General features: G+C 44.8%; 1 protein-coding gene across 1 annotated transcript in view; it reads right to left on the bottom strand.

The window, feature by feature from the left end:
- Positions 1 to 21,698, bottom strand: part of ldhd (lactate dehydrogenase D) — a 37,115-nt gene that overhangs the window by 1,198 nt on the left and 14,219 nt on the right. Inside the window, exons 2-10 of the mRNA XM_077736422.1 lie at positions 20,035 to 20,147; positions 12,111 to 12,252; positions 10,911 to 11,052; positions 9,276 to 9,435; positions 9,000 to 9,199; positions 6,914 to 7,042; positions 5,088 to 5,215; positions 2,051 to 2,141; positions 946 to 1,057 (exon numbers count right to left, since the gene is read on the bottom strand). Of these exons, the coding sequence (XP_077592548.1) occupies positions 946 to 1,057; positions 2,051 to 2,141; positions 5,088 to 5,215; positions 6,914 to 7,042; positions 9,000 to 9,199; positions 9,276 to 9,435; positions 10,911 to 11,052; positions 12,111 to 12,252; positions 20,035 to 20,147 (1,217 nt within the window). The remainder of the gene's footprint in view (positions 1 to 945; positions 1,058 to 2,050; positions 2,142 to 5,087; positions 5,216 to 6,913; positions 7,043 to 8,999; positions 9,200 to 9,275; positions 9,436 to 10,910; positions 11,053 to 12,110; positions 12,253 to 20,034; positions 20,148 to 21,698) is intronic.

Raw genomic sequence — 21,698 nt, 5'->3', positions numbered from 1 at the left:
ATATATATATATATATATATATATATATATATATATATATATATATATATATATATATATATATATATATATATATATATATATATATATATATATATATATATATATATATATATATATATATATATATATATATATATATATATATATATATATATATATATATATATATATATATATATATATATATATATATATATATATATATATATATATATACATATATATATACATATATATATATATATATATATATATATATATACATATATATATATATATATATATATATATATATATATATATATATATATATATATATATATATATATATATATATATATATATATATATATATATATATATATATATATATATATATATATATATATATATATATATATATATATATATATATGTATATATATATATATATATATATATATATATATATATATATATATATATATATATATATATATATGTGTGTGTGTGTGTGTGTAAATTACAGTACCTACTTTTATACTACTTATTTTCTTCTGTCCTTATAGTTCTTACTGTTATGAGTACTTCGTTTGGCCGTGAATAAATGCCCTTGTTATTCTAAATGAATGTTGTTATCAGTTACGGGCCGTATATGAACTGTGGGCCAAGGTTGAAAAACTTGCACACAGACACGACCGGGGACGAGGCGAGCGCGTCCGCTAAATGTTCTTCGGCTAGATAGTCGGCCGGCCAGATGTGCCTTCGGCGAGTTGGTCGTCGGCCAGATGTCAGTCGGCTAAATGTCTTTCGGCAAGTAGACCGTGCGCCCATTTTGGCATTTCAATTTCTCTGAAAGTAATGCTTATATATCTCACAATGAAAAACCATACACCAAAGCTAAAATCTATTGACCATCGACCTAACGAATCATCTCAAGTGCAGTTCTTAAAAATACATCACCTTGCCAGGCTCTGACTGAATAGATGGACTCTATGAAGTTCTTCTGGGTCATTAGGATCAACTACCAACAGGCAGTGAAAGTTACCATCACCTACATGACCTGCAATGGGACCTGTGTGAACATTACATAATGCAGAACATTGAAATATAATTTTGCTTCTTCAACTACAGGAAAAACAATCAACTGATTACATTTGTAAGATAGCACGAGTGTCAAGGTGTGCTCTTGAATGGTTACAATAAAAACCTTTACCCACTGCAACACTGTGGAATTATTGCCCCCCAGAATACAGTGGTACCTCGACATACGAGCACCCCGACATACAAGCAATTCGAGATACACGTAAAATTTCGAGCCAATAATTATCTCGAGATACGAGACAAATTTTGATATACGAGCAGACAGCGGAGGCGAAATGCTGCTCATAAGAACATCATGGGCACTGTCTCTCTCTCCCCGCAACTCTCGTGTAACGTCTCTGGTCGCAACTCCCTCTTTTTTAATGTCCCTGCAAGCACTGGGCGCAGCGTTGCATTTTTTCAGTGTTTTTCTTCCCGTTGGTCAGTGCCAATGGCGTATATACTACTTTTCGTTGGCAAGTGTTCGTGCGTTATCCTATTGTGAGAACATTTGTTTGCATCACTTTGGTAACATTTTGAAGGGAATACAAAAGCAAACATCTAGGTTAGGGTTAGGTAAGTCAGTGTGGAGGCGGGGGCAAAAAGAGCCAACCCGGGAGAAGAAAGCTATCAAAATGTCAAACAAAATTAGAATTAAGTTTAGTGTTAGGTTCCGTTAAACTTATTTTTGAGTGTGTCTGCATCATAATCCAAATTAATTTAAATTTGTTTATTTTACGTTACGAGGGCTTTGCCTGGATTTGGAGCTGATTTACATGCTAATTTTAAGTTGTTAATTTGCATGTATTTTCGTGTGCTTGTGCTTTCTCAGCTGCCAAATGTTTCATTACTGAAAAACAATTCAAGTTGCGAAACCACTTCTGAAATACATTAATTTCTTATGTAAAGGTGCCACTGTATTTCAAAGAATATTTTTATCATCCGTTGTGGTGATGACGTAATAAAAGCACTGCCACATGCTCACCTGTAAGTTTATTCTCCATTAGATCCGCCTTTGTCTCCACAAGGAGTAGAGGCAAATTGGAAATAGGGACACAGACATCTGTAGCGTAGGCCTACAACCATACACAATGGCTAATTAAATACAGCAAAATGAACTGTATTAAAATATCACAAAAAATAGTGTGCCAATAAAAACCTAGTTTGATGAAAAAAACATGCTTTTACATTGACATCCAGACAAGCTAAAAGTGGTTAACAATGATTCATAAATTGTTCTGTAACGTGCATTGAAATTAGTTTTTTCTTTTACATAAAAATAAAACACAGTTTACTTTTTTTAAATTGTCAAGTTAGAATGGTTCAGATAAAAAAAGGTGTCATCTTGAATCACAAAATGTTACTTTTGTTTTCATTATGCACCTACTACAGTTAGTATTAGGGTATTCGCAATGTAATTCCTGCATTTCCCAAAAACATTTTCGGAATATAAGTTCCACCAGACAAAAAATGCAATGTCTATGATGACAATAAATGCAAGCCTTTATTGTCATCATACACAATATATATAACAGAATTGGTGGTGCTACTCCACAAATAATAACAATAATCGAACATAGGCTTTGTCATCATCATTGAATCGACAAAAGCCTAATTGTCATCGTACCCAGATAACTGCGTATGAGGAAATTGGTAGTGCTACTCCACAAAGTTCGCTTTCCCGGCAAAAGGCCCAAGTAAGTGATAATTTCAGACTCGTTGGCATTCTGCCGTGATGGATACATCGCATCACCCCGAGCGCAACCAAATCCCGGTGACTGCAAAAAAAGTTTGCCTCGCAGATGCCAACAAAGAAAGAAAAAACGGATCACTTACCTTCAGTTAGCCAGTAGTAGGCAGATCACCGCCCAACGTCTTTTATGTTACCTCGCCCCGGAGTTATTACACAGAAGGAATTGTGTGTCATGCTACCGCAAGTTTGGAGTCCTGATGGATGTGAGACAAAAACTATCCTTGAGCCTATTTGTCCGTACTTTGAGACCTGTAGCGTCTGCCAGAAGGCAGCAGCTGGAAAAAGTTGTGACCAGGGTGGTATGGGTCCCCGACAATGTTCAGGGCTCTGCTGAGGTAACGAGGGCTGCCAATGTCTTCCAGTGAGGGCAGAGACTAGCCGGTGATCTTCTGGGCAGTGTTAATCACTCTTTGCATGGCTTTCCTGTCTGCTGCCGTGCTTTCAGCGTACCACACTGGAATGCAGTATTCCAGGATGCGCTCCATAGTGGCTCTATAAAATGTTACCAGAAGCTTAGTGTCCAAGTTGTTCCTTCTGAGTACCCTCAGGAAATCGTTTCTGGGCCTTCTTCACCACTGCCGTGGTGCTGGTAGACCAGAAAAGCTTGTCCGTGACGTGGACCACCAGGAATTTGAAAGACTGGACCCTGTCTATGCATATTCTATTTATGAGGAGTGGGGGCAGACCTGTGCTGCGTTTGCGAAAGACCAGGATTATTTCTTTTTTCGTGGTGTTTAATGTGAGATTGTTCACCAAACACGGCTGTCAGCCTGAACACACACTATGTAGTAGGATCCCACCAACAGGCGAGAGCTACGGATATTTCTAGGCGTGACTGGTTACTACCGGGGTTTCTGCCGAAATTTCTCGTCTGTTGCCGCTCCCCTGACTGACCTGATAAGTCCCTCCGTGCCATTCGTATGGTCGACTGAGTGTCAGTCTGCATTCGAGCACTGTAGGGCTCTCCTTTGCAGTGCCCCAGTCCTCAGGGCTCCTGATTTTTCTTCACCGTTCTCTATTGAAGTCAATGCGAGCGGTCTTGGTGCAGGCGCGGTATTGACCCAGCAGGACCCAAATGGTTTAGTCCATCCCGTTGCTTACTTCTCTAAGAAGTTTAATGCCAGTCAAAAGCGGTATTCTACAATTGACCAAGAGACGCTTGCCCGCTATTAGCGCTCCATTTCTTTTATGTTTATGTAGGATCTACTTCAACTCCAGTCGTGGTGTGAACCGACCACAATCTGATAGTCTTTCTGGATAAAATGTTTAACCACAATCAGTGGTTGATGCGCTGGGCGCTTGTCCTTTATAAAAATAAATTGAGAATTCATCACAAAAGAGGCTCATAAAATGTTATGGCTTATGCCTTGTCTCGTGTTTAGGAAGAGAGTTGTATCAGAATTGTATTGGTGGATTGAGGCAGGTTGGAGTATGTTACTCCTTGTTATATTGAGTATTTATGTTGACAAAGTTAATGATTTTGGGTTGCAAAGGGGGACTTGAGATAAGTTTAGACACCCCGGGTTATACATATAGTTTGTTCCATTTATACACGTAGTTTATTCCCCTGTCTAGACTTTGATAGTATCAGTTCTGAAAGTGGCACCCTTCGGCCTTATTTCCTGTATTTTTTGTATTTTCTGTATCATTTGAACACCTGTCTGGGAGGCTGATTTTTTTTTACCGTTTTTATTTGAGGGTGCCACTTTAGTATCTTTTGCTTCCCCTGTGTTATCCAGTAGTCCAGGTTTTGGTGGAATTTGTTGGTAATAAATTATCACTGAAGGCTACTTGGGGTGTGTCTGACTCATCATTGACTTTATTTATAGGTTAATGTATTCCACCGCGACTTTCGAGGGAAACTTCCTGCTTCCCCATATGTATTGGCGAGCAAGCTCAGTCATACACTACTGTTTTTTGATTGTTTCATGCTTAATATCCATTGTCATCATAAGCCTTTTTTGGGTTTCCCTTAATTCTGCACTGACTAATGCAACAATAAAAACACGGAAAAAATGCAACACTTCGCCCAGTGCTCGTAGAGATCTTTGTACGAGGGAGATGCAGCGAGAAAGACAATGCACTGAAATCGTAAGCAGCCTCTCGCGGTCTGTGTCGAATGCTCATATCTCAAAATTTGTCTCATCTCGAGGTAATTATTTGCTCAGAATTTTACCCGTTTCTCAAATTCCTCGTATGTCGGGGCACTCGTATGTCGGGGCACTCGTATGTCAACGTAATACTGAAGTTTGAGGCTACAATATCGTACCTTGCAACCGGGTCTCAAAGCCTGAGCAGCATACCAGGCATCATGGCGAGCTTTCCATAACCGGTTACGTTTTTCTGCATCTCGAGCCCATTGAAAATGAGAGCCACTATTATTCTGTGTAATTTCCTCTGTAGATACAAGTGAATATGGAACATGGGTTAAATAAAGCACAACCTACATTTGTACAAACCGTACCTGTGCAGAGAGAATAGATACAACTTGTTTGGACTGTTAAAATATAAAATATGTATCGTATTTTCACGACTATTAAGCGCATCATATTTTTAGCCCCAGTGTCAATAACGAATGCTAATTCTGTAATTTACACATACAAAGGACGCACCGTTCTTTTAGACGCAGCCAGGCATGGCATATATATATATTTATGGGTATCGAACCATATTAGCGCTACGGAAGCAGCCCCAGACGCTATTTCCAGTGCACAATGACTGCTGGGATATATAGCTGTCTTCCATGCTTCGCAGCTGTTGATGCCGATTGCCAGGCCACAATCCATTCGCAAATAGTAGCTAACTAGTGTTGATGCCGATCGCCAGGCCACAATCCATTCGCAAATAGTAGCTCGCTAGTGTTGATGCCGATCGCCAGGCCACAATCCATTGGGTGTATTGACAAAAGAACTACTACATTTGCATTCACTGCGCAATACTTTGTCTATGGCACAATAATAGAGTCGGGGGCTGCTTGCCATCGTTCTATCGACTGATTTTTTAAATTTTTTATCGTGATAACAATTTTAGTTTTGGTCCATATATAAAGCACACTGGATTATAAGGCGCCCTGTATATTTTGGAGAAAATATAAGACTTTTACGTGCGCCTTATAGTCATGAAAATACGGTAGATTTTTGCTGGAGCGATCACCTCTGATCCAGTGATTTCATTGGTTGCAGAAAGTTAGCGCTCTTTCTACTGAATGTCAGGCGCATCAATAACATTAACATCTAAACATTATTTTTGTTCAATTGCTCAATCAACTGTCCTGCTAACTGACTTGTATTTCATGTGGAAAATGTCCAGTGACACTTTTTCTGTAATTTTTCAGATGTCAAAATACATTATTCTTTGACCCACATGCTTTTATGACAGTAGTGCCATCACAGCTCTAGAAAAAAAAAATCCTATTTTGTGAACGTGCCGAATCAATAGGGTAACCAGTCAAAATAGATAAGACTAGCAATGCTTTTGCCACACACTCGCATCCAGTTTGTTGATTCACATTTGGCACGTTTGAGCATATACCCCCACAATTTCTGAGACCTGACATACACAATTTAGTTTTGCTGATTTGGAGGCCATATTACTTATATGTATAAGTTATACATTGTAATGTTTATATTAACCTTAAGCTTGTGAACAACACTTGTGTTTTCAATTTTTTTAATTAATTTTTACTTTGGCAGTCTTCCGACTGAGTGGATTGCGTGTCGTTTTCACAGTTCTAAGGTCGGGGGTTTGATTTCCAGGTATGGAATTTGTATGTTCTCCCCACATTTGGGTGGGATTTCTCGTATTAGGCTGATTGAACACTCTTTGGCCTTAGTTATAAGTGTGAGTGTTAGCGTGAGCGTAAATGGTTGTCCATCTCTTTGTGCCCTGCGATTGGGTGACCACCGATTCAGGGTCTCCCCGCCTGATACCCGTAGTTACCTGGGATACCCTCCAGCACCCTCTGCAACCCTTGTGAGGATAAGCGGTTCAGAAAAGGAATGAATGAATGTTTACTTCCATTTTAGGGAACTTTAATAAAAACAACAAATACTGTTCCCCCCAAAAAACACGATTAAATGTAATTCACAGACTCACCAGTTATGCTGACTTGTTCTGCAAGGCTCTGTTCAGAGCCATGAAACTCCAAGAACAGAGTTGGAGTAACAGGATATGAAAGAGAGCTGAACTTGTTGCATGCATTGATCATCACATCATCAAGAAACTCTGACACAGAAAAACACAGAAACATTGATTAAACATATTCTTAGAATTTAAGTGAGAACTGTCGTAAATTATCTTGAATTTCATAGTGTTTGCATATTGGTTGTGACAGTTATCTATGATAATGCTTATAAAGCATGATTAATGGATGTGTGTGTGCATGTTAAGATTCTCTCGCCACAATTGTCCAAACCGTGCAACGTAGAGTTTAATTTTTTTATGGTGGCCAGAAACAGCTGTCGGATCCTAATAGACAAGTGATTGAATTTCTTCACCTTCTGTAAGTGTGTAAACTCTATCTTTTATTTGTTAAGGCTGAAAACAGAGTTGATGTATGAATCGTTGTTTTATATGATGTGCCCAGCGTGGCTGATTGGTCGCAAGGAAGGATGCCTTTCCACGTCCTTTTCAGAAGAATTTCCGCCAGAGTTTCCAGGTGCTCCCTGGAAGACTTTTTTTCTGTCGTGAAGGGAGTTATAAAACATCCCTCCATCCATAAATCAATGTTTATCTATTCTTTAATCCTTAAAATGCGTAATTTATGGATGGATGTGTGCGTGTGTGTGTGGGCACCTGGAAACTGGCAGGCATTCTTCCGAAAATTACGTTTGTGAATGACGTGGAAAGGCGTCCTACCTTACAACTACATTGGGTCAGCGCGTCTAGCACCATCGTGTCTCGAGTCTTTCTGTCACGACAGGGAAAAAAAAGTGTTTTTGGAGCATAGAATAAATAGCGCATGGATTATGGATGGGTGGATGTTTTATATTAACATACTCATGTTACGTTTTTCCAAACCGTGCATCGTAGAGTTGACATTATGGTGGCAAGAAATGGTTGTCAGATCTCCATAGACGAGTGATTCAATTTATTTACCTTCTCTAAATGTGCAAACTCAAGCTTTAAGCATTTGCAAGGATTATCAATCGAGTATGCCTGACCAGAAATATAAAAACCTCTATTTGAGTGGCAGCTCTATTTGAGCGGCAGCTCCATTTGAGCGGCACCTCTAATTGAACGTCACTACAGGGGAAAGTTTGAAAAATAGAGCGGCATGCCGGTGAAATAGAGGTTTTTGTCAACCTGAGAAGGTGGTCAGATGGCAAGCGCCTTCTTCCCTGGGATTCATACTGTTGTCACATTAGCGATGCCACCTAGATGCAATTGAAGAAGCCCCATATTGATGTGGCCATGATTCCAGGAGGCTGCACCAGATTTATACAGGCCCCCGAGGTTTACTGGAACGCCCCATTCAAGGCCAAAGTCTGACAGTTCTACGAGAACTGGATGTTGCAAGACGAGAAGAGCTACACCAAATTTGGCAACATGCGAGCACCAACAATGGAAGTTTATTTGAAATGGATTGTGGATGCTTGGGTTTATCTGCCGAAGGAATTAATCATCAAGTCGTTCAATGGATGAGGACCAACAACGCTCTTGATGGCTCGAAGGATTGCCAGATCCATTGTTTCAGGTCAGACGGCCCAATTCAGACTGGTTTGCAACTTCTCCCCCTACTTGTCGCCAATACAATGGCAAAACAGAAAGAGCATCGTTTTTGGTGCACTATTGGCATGGTCAACGTGTACTCACAGGAGGCCTGGCGGATGAGTGGTTAGCACATCAGCCTCACAGTTCTGGGGTTCTGGGTCCAAATCTAGCTCAGTCCACCTGTTGGGTTTGCATGTTCTCCACAGGCCTGTGTGGATTTCCTCCGGGTACACCGGTTTCTTTCCACACAAGACATGCATGATAGGGTGGTTGGACACTCCAAATTGCCCCTAGGTATGAGTGTGAGCATGAATGTTTATCTGTGTCCTCGTACCCTGCGATCGGCTGGCCATCGAGTCAGGTGTCTCGTGCCCGAAAGTCAGGTGGAATAGGGTACAGGACCCCCTGCGACCCATGTAAAGTTAAAGCGGTTCAGAAAAAGAATTAATTTAAAAATACTAGTGCTCACCAATGCGTGCGATGGAAACCCCAGCTTGTAAAATCTGCACAGTGCTATCCACAGCAGCCTGTACAGAAGGAAAGGAGCAGACTGCTGACACCATTGCTTCTGGAATAGCGTAAAGGCGTAGGGTTGCCTTAGTGATAATTCCCAGGGTGCCCTCTGATCCGACAAACAGATTTGTCAAGTTGTAGCCTGCGGAAGTCTTCCTAGAGTTTATTCATAAAGATAGGGGAACAAACTTGCGTAAGCACAGCAGTGTGTCATTATGATATTTTGTCTTACCTGGGACGGCGACCCTTGCCAGCTGTATGAATAATTCTACCATTGGCAAGTACCACCTCCAAGTTGATGACATTCTCTCTCATAGTTCCATATCGAACTGCATTCGTACCAGATGCACTACAGGCTGCCATCCCACACAGTGAGGCATCAGCTCCGGGATCTAAGAGGTGAAATTAAAATATACTATTACTACTGCTTTCTGATTTTAAATTTTTGCCAATGCATGTAGCAAACTATTCTGCAGCCAGAAAATGATGTAAGATGAACAAAATACAATTGCTATCTATGTCAAAAAAAAATTTGCGACCTCTACTCTTTCTCCGCCAGTTTAGATTTCCTGAGACACACTTTTCCTCGGCTTGCTTGCCAACAATTGTTGGCCTCCCTGCCTGGTTTGACTTTCCTTTAAATGGGCGCATTCTCTTCGGATGTATGGAATAATACAATGAATGACCTGCAGTCTTTACGCACCATAAGACCGTGTTGATGTAAGTGAGTGAGTGATAATTTGCCCATTGTGAAAAAGTTGGAAAACAGGAAAACTTCTTAACTTGGGATCATCCTTCTTTTATATATTTATTTTAATGGCCAAGTGAGATAAATTTACATTGTTTCTTTTTGTGTGGCTAAAAATAGTCATCTTTCTGACATGGACGGGTCAAAGGTGAATGCCATTGATTTTAAGACATTAATAAATCATTTTCTTAAAATATTTTTGTGTGTTTCTCACATCTTTCATAAAAAATTGGGATACTTGGACAATTTTAAAGAGTAGTAGTAGGGTTGGTAGTTATGAGGGCCGTGGAATGAATTTACATTTAAAGTACTGCTCTACTTCCGAAATTTTCCATTTACCAAAAAAGTTCTGGAACCAATTAATTTCGGGTTAGGGTTAAGTGGAGGTACGACTGTAATGCCGACAGCTAATGCATGACACACTGTATGCTCGCCACGTTCTATCGTTGCTTGAGGCCAGCCATTTGTCACATCTAGACAAAGCCCACATAACATAAAAACAAAGTACATACAAGAGATTAAGTATTGCCCCAATTCCAAGCCATGTAACTGGGCAGCACAGCTTGACTGTCTATGAGGAAGCTGAATTTATGGCAGGCAGACAGTGCGCTGAGTTCTTAAATAGTGGTAAGGATGGGCCGAAAAGCAAGATGTCACCCTGCGCCCTTTAGGAATCCATCCAAAAAATCCTGAGGTGTGGTTTTCGCTATACAACTCGAGAGATTGAATTCTCAGTTGATTTAACCCAGTGATTTTCAACCACTGTGCCGTGGCACACTAGTGTGCCGTGAGAGATCGTCAGGTGTGCCGTGAGAAATTATCCAATATCCTTTTTTTTTAAATTAACATTTATTAATAGTTTTCTGCAAATATGATGTCATTGTCCAGTGTCCGTGCTGTAGTAAATATACTATACAGAGTGTCATTTTGTAAAATTTTTGGTTAGTGGTGTGCCACAAATTTTTCCAATGTAAAAAATGTGCCGTGGCTCAAAAAAGGTTGAAAAACACTGATTTAACCTGTATGCATATGTTCAACACTGATATTGAAAAGTATCTCATGTGTTTAGAAACAAATCAATCATAATGACTTTAACATGGGGTTGGGCTTTTGACTGACCAACAGGAAACCACAGTCCAGTGTCTCGCAGGTAGGCATTGAGGCCTTTCCTCGTCACAGCAGGCTCAACTGTCACATCAAAATCTTCCTGGTGGAGATCCAAAATCTGGTTCATATTCCTGAGACTGAAGCATACGCCACCCTAATGAAAAGAGAGGCTATTTTCAGTATTCACACGACTACTTCAATTTGTTTTTAGAATGCTGATTATACCCTTTTATGGCAGGTTTTTAACAGAGGCTAAATTTAACATTCAACAAAGTCGGACACACATGGTAGACGGGGAATTTTTTGACAATGGGGATTAAACAGCAAACTATTTTCTGTGTTCTGTAAGACCTCTGGTGTGTTAATAATGGATTATCCGTGAAACAAAAAAAAACTTGTTCTCCTGATATATTGTCCCAAATAAAAGTGGGCTTCCCAAAGTGCAAAAAGTATTTCCCAGAGCTTTACGCTTCTTCGGAGAATATTGTGATTTCAGTGTTATTATTATTAAGGTACAACGTCCTTTTGGAAAGGGCAAAAGACGTGTTATATGATGAAGTTTTCGGCGGTGTTAGGGGAAATTTTATGAATGTGCACTGTTAAGAATAGGATTATCAAAACTACTAATAGTTTGAGGAAACCTTTTCAATACCAGATTTTATTTTATATTTTTGGGGATATGTCAAAGAAAACAAATGTTTTTAGAGTTGAATCTATGCATGCAGAAGGTTTAGGAGTAGTCTGTAGGCAAGACATGATACCAGCAAACTTTGACACTAAAGCAGTGGTCCCCAAACTATTCCAGAAAGGGTCGCAGTGGGTGCAGGGTTTCGTTCCAACCTGTAAGAGGAAACCTTTCCAGCAATCTGTTATCCTAGAAGTGCAATCAGTGGATTGCATTTAGGTGCTTCTTTTTTTCAGCAGAACCTCATTGGTTAAACGGTTTGTGTTGGATCGGATGTAACATAAACTGCACCTACAGCAGCCCTCGAGGACCGGTTTGGAGACATCTGCACTAAAGGAATCATTAGGACCACTTTGCCACATAACCCCCCAAACACACACCGCAAATGAGTATGAAGAAAATTGTGTCAAAGCATACAAATAAGTAACAATATGTTTTCTATTGTGGAAACCAACTTCACAAATAGATGACTGTCTCAACTGTGTTTTGACATGAAACATCAGATCTACAGTTGTGTTTGCTCTAACCTTGACTGCTCCTACACCTCCCTCCAGGCCAGTTCCAGTACCAAAGGGTATAATGGGAAGTTGTTTCTCATGGCAAACTTTGGCCAAGGCGCTGACCTCCTCCACACAACGAGGAAAAACGACCACATCTGGTGGACGGCATCTAACCACAGACCCATAAAGAAATATATTGAGAATTCTTACAACTTAAATTTGGGTTTGTGCTGGTGTGTGTGCTTATTACCAATAAAGACAGCTGAATTGAAGCATAGCAGTCAAAAGAACATCAGAGCCCTCGACTTAATGAAGAGCTGTGACAGAGCATGCGACAGGAGGCAGGAGAGAGGTGTGGCTGCACCTCAGCCAATATAATCCAGTTTTAAACTGATTGCTTTATATCGGCCGGTCGTATTTAAAATACTGAAATATGTCAAATGTCCAAATATCAGCGCTGATAATTGTTTGATCAATAACAGATACATTTACGGTAGGCCTGCAATATATATATAATTTGAACGTTGCCATTGTGATGTGCACATGAGCAATAATGCCTTCGCAGGACATGCATATTTTTCATCATCATCTATCCGCACATCTTGGAGAGGGTTGTCGACATTGCCGGAGTCTAACCCAGCTGACTTTGGGTGAAAGGCAGACTAAACCCTAGACTGGTCGCCAGTCATGCATATTTTTGAAGACACAAATTTTTGTTTTGCTTCAGAAAAGGCTCCCCTTTACATACATAAATCTTTACTCACAGAAGAACCCTCTAGATCTATATCTCTCTCTCTCTCTCTCTCTCTCTCTCTCTCTCTCTCTCTCTTTCTCTCTCTCTCTCTCTCTCTCTCTCTCTCTCTCTCTCTCTCTCTCTCTCTCTCTCTCTCTCTCTCTCTCTCTCTCTCTCTCTCTATATATATATATATATATATATATATATATATATATATATATATATATATATATATATATATATATATATATATATATATATATATATATATATATATATATATATATACATACATATATATTTTTTTATATATCTCTGTCTCCCTCCAGCAGGATTAGTCTTCAGCCCTCGAGAATCCAGGCGCCCCCGTCGAAAAATTCAGCCCGCAAAGATGTCCAGATGTCGAACAGTAGCGCCTGGGTTCCCGCTTCTGTCAGGAGTCGCTGGGTTGCCTCTCCTGACATGACGTCATGATGATTAGCAGCTGTGACTGGTTACGTGATTAGATTATTTTTGGTATTTAAGCATTGTGATTTCCTGTGGACGCCGTTGGATCGTCTGGTTTCGTCCTGGTGTAGTACTGGTTTAGTTCTGGTTTCGTTTCCTGTTAATCCTCGTAGTCATTGCTGTTTCCATTGACGCCCCGCCGCATGTACTTTCGTTTGTAATGAGTGGACAAGCCAAGTTGTTTAAGTTATGTTACCCCGTTTATTAAATCAACCTGCAAGAGCTACAGATCTGCCTCACCTTTCCATTCCTTCGGCGACTCTGCATCTGGGTTCAACTTCCCCTCCGATCGCCTCGCACTACGCGGCGGCGATCGTAACAGCACGATCCAACCAATATGGACCCAGCGGAGCGCCACCCACGCTCGCGCCGACGCACTCGGCGACGCAAACCATCCACCTCGAAGACACCGGACTGCTTGGAATGTATAAGAAACCCCTCAGAATCGTTTAGGAATTTTGTAATGGACACACCGTGGTGCGGGGCTCTCAGGCACATCATTAGTAGAGATGAGCCACAACTGGTAGAAAAGTTAGAGCCGCAGCGTACTCATACGCCCCACCACTGCTATGCACGTCGCCCTGGGAAGCCTTTACCGTTTCATCATGATGCCCAGGTGCGTACAACCACCAGAGAGCGCCCAAGTTATCTTATGCCTATGCCCAGAGGAATTGATTCACCATGGAGGGAGCCTGAGGAGTCTGGTGAGGAGGACATCATTGAGGAAATTGATTTTTTCGCTGGCGTTTCGGAATCCGATGATGAATTCTTTGACCAATTCGGACCCCGAGACCTTCCACTGGAGGAGGATTATCCCGATTGTTCCCCCGATAATTCCTATTACAAATACCCCGACCAGCAATTGCAGAGTGGGCTGGCCACCAATTGTGGGGCGCGGCGTGGTGGCGGGGGTGCTGTGCAGTCCTCCCAGAGGAGGCGCCGAGCGCCACGCCGTAGAGCGAAGCGAAAGCAATGCCTGGACACACTAACCACTGTCCAAGTTACGTGCCCGCCCACGTCCTTCCAAGCTCCTTTTCCGACCACGTCCCTCCAAGCTCCTTTTCCGACCACGTTCCTCCAAGCTCTTTTCCAAGTGCCCGAAGTTACTCGGCCGACCACGCCTTTCCAAGTGCCCGAAGTTACTCGGCCGACCACGCCTTTCCAAGTGCCCGAAGTTACTCGGCCGACCACGCCTTTCCAAGTGCCCGAAGTTACTCGGCCGACCCCGCTGTACCAGCAGCTCCTAAGGACTATGCAGCCCTCCCCGTTCCAAGTGGCCGAAGTCACTCGGCCGACCACGCTTTTCCAAGTGCCCGAAGTTACTCGGCCGACCCCGCTGTACCAGCAGCTCCTAAGGACTATGCAGCCCTCCCCGTTCCAAGTGCCCGAAGTCACTCGGCCGACCACGCCTGTCCAAGTGGCCGAAGTTACTCGGCCCAGCGCGCCGTTTCAAGTGCCCCAAGCTCCTGTGCCAAGGCCACGCAAATTACTCCCGTTGCCCTTGGGGTCGCCGGTCGCACCCGTACCGAAGCCACGGATCAGGTTTCTGGTGACGGACGGCCAATCTAGCACCGCTCTCCCAAGCACCGCTCTCCCAATCACCGCTCTCCCAAGCACCGCTCTCCCAAGCACCGCTCTCCCAAGCACCGCTCTCCCAAGCACCGCTCTCCCAAGCACCGCTCTCCCAAGCACCGCTCTCCCAAGCACCGCTCTCCCAAGCACCGCTCTCCCAAGCACCGCTCTCCCAAGCACCGCTCTCCCAAGCACCGCTCTCCCAAGCACCGCTCTCCCAAGCACCGCTCTCCCAAGCACCGCTCTCCCAAGCACCGCTCTCCCAAGCACCGCTCTCCCAAGCACCGCTCTCCCAAGCACCGCTCTCCCAAGCACCGCTCTCCCAAGCACCGCTCTCCCAAGCACCGCTCTCCCAAGTGCCTGCCCGTCCAGCGCCTGCCCGCCCAGAAGTGGCGACGATGCTCCGGCGCTCGATGAAGACGGGGCCGGCGACGTCGAGAGTGGTATTTCGCCGGAGTCCCTGGAAGATGGGAGTGGCGACATCGAGAGAGGCAATTCGCCGGAGTCCCTGGAGGAAGGGGCTGGCGACGTCGAGAGTGCCAATTCGCCGGTGCCCCTGGAGGAAGAAGCCGGTGACGTCGAGAGAGGCAATTCGCCGGAGTCCCTGGAGGAAGGGGCTGGCGATGTCGAGAGTGCCAATTCGCCGGTGCGCCAGGAGGAAGAAGCCGGTGACGTCGAGAGAGGCAATTCGGCGGAGTCCCTGGATGAAGGGGCTGGCGACGTCGAGAGTGCCAATTTGCCGTTGCCCCTGGAGGATGGGGCCGGTGACGTCAAGAGTGGTAATTCGCTGGTGCCCCTGGAGGAGGAAGCCGGTGACGTCGAGAGTGGCAATGCGCCGGAGTCCCTGGCAGATGGGACTGGCGACGAGAGAGGCAATTCGCCGGAGTCCCTGGAGGAAGGGGCTGGCGATGTCGAGAGTGCCAATTCGCCGGTGCGCCAGGAGGAAGAAGCCGGCGACGTCCAGAGAAGCAATTATCCGGGTTCCTGGGAGAAGAGGGCTGTCCACCCCCCGAGCAAACAGGGTAAGGTGCCCGACCGTACTAAACTTCTAATATTTCCTGAAGGCAGACAGTTTGGCAAAGACTTAAGGGACCAGCTGGGATGCCTGCCGGACCGACCACTGCCTCGTCTCGTTTCTGGCCGGCACGGAGGCCCGCCGGATCGACCACAGCCTCGTCACGTTCTTGGCCGGCGCGGACGCCCGCCGGATCGACCACAGCCTCGTCTCGTTTCTGGCCGACGCGGACGCCCGCCGGACCGACCACTGCCTCGTCTCGTTTCTGGCCGGCGCGGACGCCCGCCGGATCGACCACAGCCTCGTCTCGCTTCTGGCCGGCGCGGACGCCCGCCGGATCGACCTCAGCCTCGTCTCGTTTCTGGCCGACGCGGACGCCCGCCGGACCGACCACTGCCTCGTCTCGTTTCTGGCCGGCGCGGACGCCCGCCGGATCAACCACTGCCTCGTCTCGTTTCTGGCCGGCGCGGACGCCCGCCGGACCGACCACAACCTCGTCTTGTTTCTGGCCGGCGCGGACGCCCGCCGGATCGACCACCGCCTCGTCTCGTTTCTGGCCGGCGCGGACGCCCGCCGGATCGACCTCAGCCTCGTTTCTTTTCTGGCCGGCGCGGACGCCCGCCAGACCTGCCACTGACTCGTCTAGTTTCTGGCCGGCGCGGACGCCCACCGGATCGACCACAGCCTCGTCTTGTTTCTGACCGGCACGGACGCCCGCCAGACTTGCCACTGCCCCGTCTTGTTTCTGACCGGCACGGACGCCCGCCAGACCTGCCACTGACTTGTCTCGTTTCTGGCTGGCGCGGACGCCCGCCGGAGCGACCTCTCCGTCTGTTCTTGGGTTAGTGTGGAAGACCACCGGACAATTCTAGATCTCCCACCCACCCTCCCTGCTTGTTCCCGTTTCTCATGTTGTAATTGACCTTGGGACGTCTAGAATCCGTCCCTTAGAGGGGGTGTACTGTCAGGAGTCGCTGGGTTGCCTCTCCTGACATGACGTCATGATGATTAGCAGCTGTGACTGGTTACGTGATTAGATTATTTTTGGTATTTAAGCATTGTGATTTCCTGTGGACGCCGTTGGATCGTCTGGTTTCGTCCTGGTGTAGTACTGGTTTAGTTCTGGTTTCGTTTCCTGTTAATCCTCGTAGTCATTGCTGTTTCCATGACGCCCCGCCGCATGTTGTTTTCGTTTGTAATGAGTGGTCAAGCTAAGTTGTTGAAGTTATGTTACCCCGTTCAATAAATCAACCTACAAGAGCTACAGATCTGCCTCACCTTTCCATTCCTTCGGCGACTCTGCATCTGGGTTCAACTTCCCCTCCGATCGCCTCGCACTACGCGGCGGCGATCGTAACAGCTTCGGCATATTGACCTCCAAGGCTTAGGACCAAAATGATAGGTTCATTAATAATTATACTTTAATATAATTATTAAAACACTGCAGGCACACATCTGATTAAATTATTGACCTTTAATTAAATAGGCACTTGGTGAGTAGACTTATAAGTAAGAATACATTCAGACTTCCTCTCCGTCTCAGAATTATCCTCTTAACAACCTACCTATACTCTCGCTAGATTGCTGCATTGGCTGTCTAACCACAACTCTCTTTTGACCGCCATTCGTCATTATGGAGTCCAAGTTTTTTTTATTTTTTTTTCATCATGATTAAAACAACTTTAATTATTCAAAATTACTGGTACAAATGAGGAATCCATTCATGACTGATATTACAAGACCACAACATTGAATCATGACTGATATTACAAGACCACAACATTGAATCATGACTGATATTACAAGACCACAACATTGAATCATGACTGATATTACAAGACCACAACATTGAATCATGACTGATATTACAAGACCACAACATTGAATCATGACTGATATTACAAGACCACAACATTGAATCATGACATATATTATATCGCTAAAACATTGAAGCAGAAGGAAGCATTAAAAGGGACAACTCCTTGGCATGGCCTCTGCCGAACAACAAAACGGAGAGACTGTTACTCCTTTGTTTTTTAGTTCTATTTAATGCCAAGTTATTTGTAATTCAAAATTTGAGGTTTTTTACATGTGGTTCCTTGGAGCAATGTTGCCTGGGCCCGTGTGTCCCTGGTAGGGCCACCCATGGAAAACTGGTCCGAAGTGAGGGACCAGACAAAGCATGACTCAGAAAACCTCTAATGATGAATAAGACTTTTGCCCATTTTTCCTCACTGCACTCTGGAGCCAGGGCTGGAGGGGCACATAGCAAGCGCCTAGTGGCCGGGCCTACACCTATGGGGCCCGGCCGGGTACAGCCCGAAGAGGCTATGTGAGTTCTTCCCTTTCCATGGGCTCACCACTTGTGAGAGGGCCCAAAGAGGTTGGGTGTGACGACACTTATGCGCCAGCCAAGAAAAGGATCCTTGGCGGTCCAATCCCCAGTTAAAAAAACTGGCAACGAGTGCATGAGGTTGAGAGCTTTTGTACCACTCCTCTTGAAGGGGGGTTTGAACACTCGGGAAGAGCTCGCGGTCAGACGTGCCAAGTAGGTATGGGCATACTTATTGGTTGGTGCCTGTACACTGGGGTTCACCCCGGTAGACAAGAGGGTAGCATCCACCGGTCGTCAAGTGGGGAAACGGGACCTGACTGTTGTTTGCACGTATGCCCCAAATGACAGCTCAAGAGTTCTCACCGTTTTTGGAGTCCTTTGAAGGGGGCTGGAGAGTGCTCTTGCGGGGGACTCCCTCATTCTGGTGGGGTACTTCAATGCACATGTGGGCAAAGACAGTGAGTCCTGGAGGGGCGTGATTGCAACCAAACGACCAGCAACCAAATGTCCGGCGACCAAATGTCCGGTCATGGTGGGGGATATTGAGTCTGAGTAGACCATGTTCCGCGTTTCTATTGCTCAGGCAGCAGACCAGAGTTTGGGCCTCAAGGTAGTCGGTACTGTCATGGCGGCAACCCCAGAAACCGCTGGTGGACCCACAGGACTCCAGATGCAGCTGACATCTGGCCAGCTGGCCAGGCTGTACGCGGTTTTGGTGGTGTTCAAAGCAAAAACTCAGGCATAGGATCAGTTCAAATAGGCCATGCAGAACAACTTCCAGGTGGCTGCAAGAGAATTTTGATCCATCATCCGATGTCTTAGGAGGGGAAAGCAGTGTACCATCAATACAGTGTATAATGTGGATGGTGTGCTGCTGACTTGAGGTTAGGATGTTGTGGATTGGTGGGGCGAATACGTTGAAGACCTCCTCAACCCCACCAACATGCCTTCCCATTAAGAAAGCAGAGGTTGAAGTCACTAAGGTGGTTAAAAAGCTCCTCGGTTGTGGATGAGATCCGCCCAGAGTTTCTACAGGATTTGGATGTTGTGGGCTTGTCTTGGTTGATGCGCCTCTGCAAAATCGCGTGGACATTGGAGACAGTTCCTCTGGATTGGAAGACCGGGGTGGCAGTCCCCCTTTTTAAAGATGTTCCAACTTCAGGAGAATCACACTCCTCAGCTTCCCGGAAAGGTCTATTCGGGGGCACTGTAGAGGAGGGTCCACTGGGAGGTCGAACCTCGGATTGAGAAGGAGCAGTGTGGTTTCATCCTGGCCGTGGAAGAACGGATCAGCTCTATACCCTCAGCGGGGTTCTCATAGCGGGCATGGTAGTTTAACTACATGTTGCTTCTAGACTTGGAGGTGTTCGACTGTGTTCCCGAGGAGTCTTGTGGGGGGCTACTCCGGAAGTATGGGGTTCCAGAATCTCTGATACGTGACGTCCGGTCCCTCTATGACTGGTGTCAGAGTTTGGTCCGCGTAGCCGGCAGTAAGTAGCCTCGGAAGAGTTGGATGAAGTGTCTAGGTAGAGGGAAGTCTGGGCTTCGTGTTGAAGCTGCTGACCCAGCACTCAACCTCAGATAAGTGATTTGTGTCCAAAAAGGCGAGTTTGACCACATATGCTCAATTGATTACTTCAATTTTGTCACCAATGTATATTTTAGGCCAAACCTCTTTCGGTATTTTTTGCTCTTTAACAACAACATTGAAATGTTTATGCATTTCTTATTTCTTGCGGTCAATCAAGCAAATGCCATTCCACAAATAGATTATTCTAACAGTGACCTGTGAACAGATTCATCTTTGCCATGTTGCTCTCTGACGGCAGTTCCTAGAGATACTCCATCTTCTCCGCATATTGATCTGAATCTCGAAAGTGCACTTTCCAGAGAAGCACTCTGTGTAAACACACAATAAACACATGTTAAATTATGTTTTGCAATCAATGAAAACCTACACACATACCTTGTTGTAGCATGCTCAATATGATGAAAATATAAACCTTACTTTTTTGTACACTATATGTATGTAGGGCCGGCCGGCAGCTGAATGTTTAGTGCATCGGCCTCACAGTGGGGGACCTGGGTTCAAATCCAGGTCGGTCCACCTGAGTGGAGTTTGTATGTTCTCTTGGGCTGCGTGGGTTTTCTCCGGGTACTTCGGTTTCCTCCCACGTTCCAAAAACATGCATGGTAGACTGAGTGGACACACTAAATTGCCCCTAGGTACAGGTGTGAGCACGACATGTTGTTTATCTCCTTGTGCTGCGTGGGTTTTCTCCGGGTACTTCGGTTTCCTCCCACAATCCAAAAACATGCATGGTAGACTGAGTGGACACACTAAATTGCCCCTAGGTACAGGTGTGAGCATGACATGTTGTTTATCTCCTTGTGCTGCGTGGGTTTTCTCCGGGTACTTCGGTTTCCTCCCACGTTCCAAAAACATGCATGGTAGACTGAGTGGACACACTAAACTGCCCCTAGGTACAGGTGTGAGCATGACATGTTGTTTATCTCATTGTGCCTTGCATTTTGCAGGTCACCAATAACCCCCCCCCCCCCCTCCTCAGGCCCAAAGTCAGCTAGGATACGCTCCAGCACCTCCCGCGACCCTAGTGATATAGCAGTTCAGAAAATGTGATGTGTGCGTGACGTGTGTTATGTGTGTGTGATGTGTGTGTTATGTTTTTGTGTGATGTGTGTGTGTGTGATGTGTGTGTGTGATGTGTGTGTGTGATGAGTGTGTGTGTGTGATGTGTGTGTGATGTGTGTGTGATGTGTGTGTGTGTGTGATGTGTGTGTGATGTGTGTGTGATGTGTGTGTGTGATGTGTGTGTGTGTGTGTGATGTGTGTGTGTGTGTGATGTGTGTGTGATGTGTGTGTGATGCGTGTGTGTGATATTTGTGTGTGATGAGTGTGATGCGTATGTGTGATGTTTGTGTGTGATGTGTGTGTGATGTGTGTGTGATGTGTGTGATTGATGTGTGTGTTGTGTGTGATGCATGTGTGTGATGTTTGTGTGATGTGTGTGATGTGTGAGTGATGTTTGTGTGTGTGATGTGTGTGATGTGTGTGTGATGTGTGTGTATGTGTGATGTGTGATGTGTGTGTGTGTGATGTCTGTGATTGATGTGTGTGTGTGATGTGTGTGATGAGTGTGTGTGATGTTTGTGTGTGATGTGTGTGTGTGATGTGTGTGTGTGATGTGTCTGTGATGTGTGTGTGATGTGTGTGTGATGTGTGTGTGATGTGTTTGTGTGAGCTCTGTGTGATGTGCGTGTGATGTGTGTGATGTGTGTGTGATGTGTGTATGATGTGTGTGTGATGTGTGCGTGTGTGATGTGTGTGTTATGTGTGTGATGTGTGTGTGTGTGGTGTCTGCGTGTGATGTGTGTGTGATGTATGTGTGATGTGTGTGTGATGTGTGTGTGATGTGTGTGTGATGTGTG

The sequence above is a fragment of the Stigmatopora nigra genome, chromosome 2, assembly GCF_051989575.1.
Source record: "Stigmatopora nigra isolate UIUO_SnigA chromosome 2, RoL_Snig_1.1, whole genome shotgun sequence".
NCBI lineage: Eukaryota > Metazoa > Chordata > Actinopteri > Syngnathiformes > Syngnathidae > Stigmatopora > Stigmatopora nigra.
The sequence above is the reverse complement of the archived record's forward strand: the minus strand, read 5'-3'. Positions and strand labels throughout refer to the sequence as shown.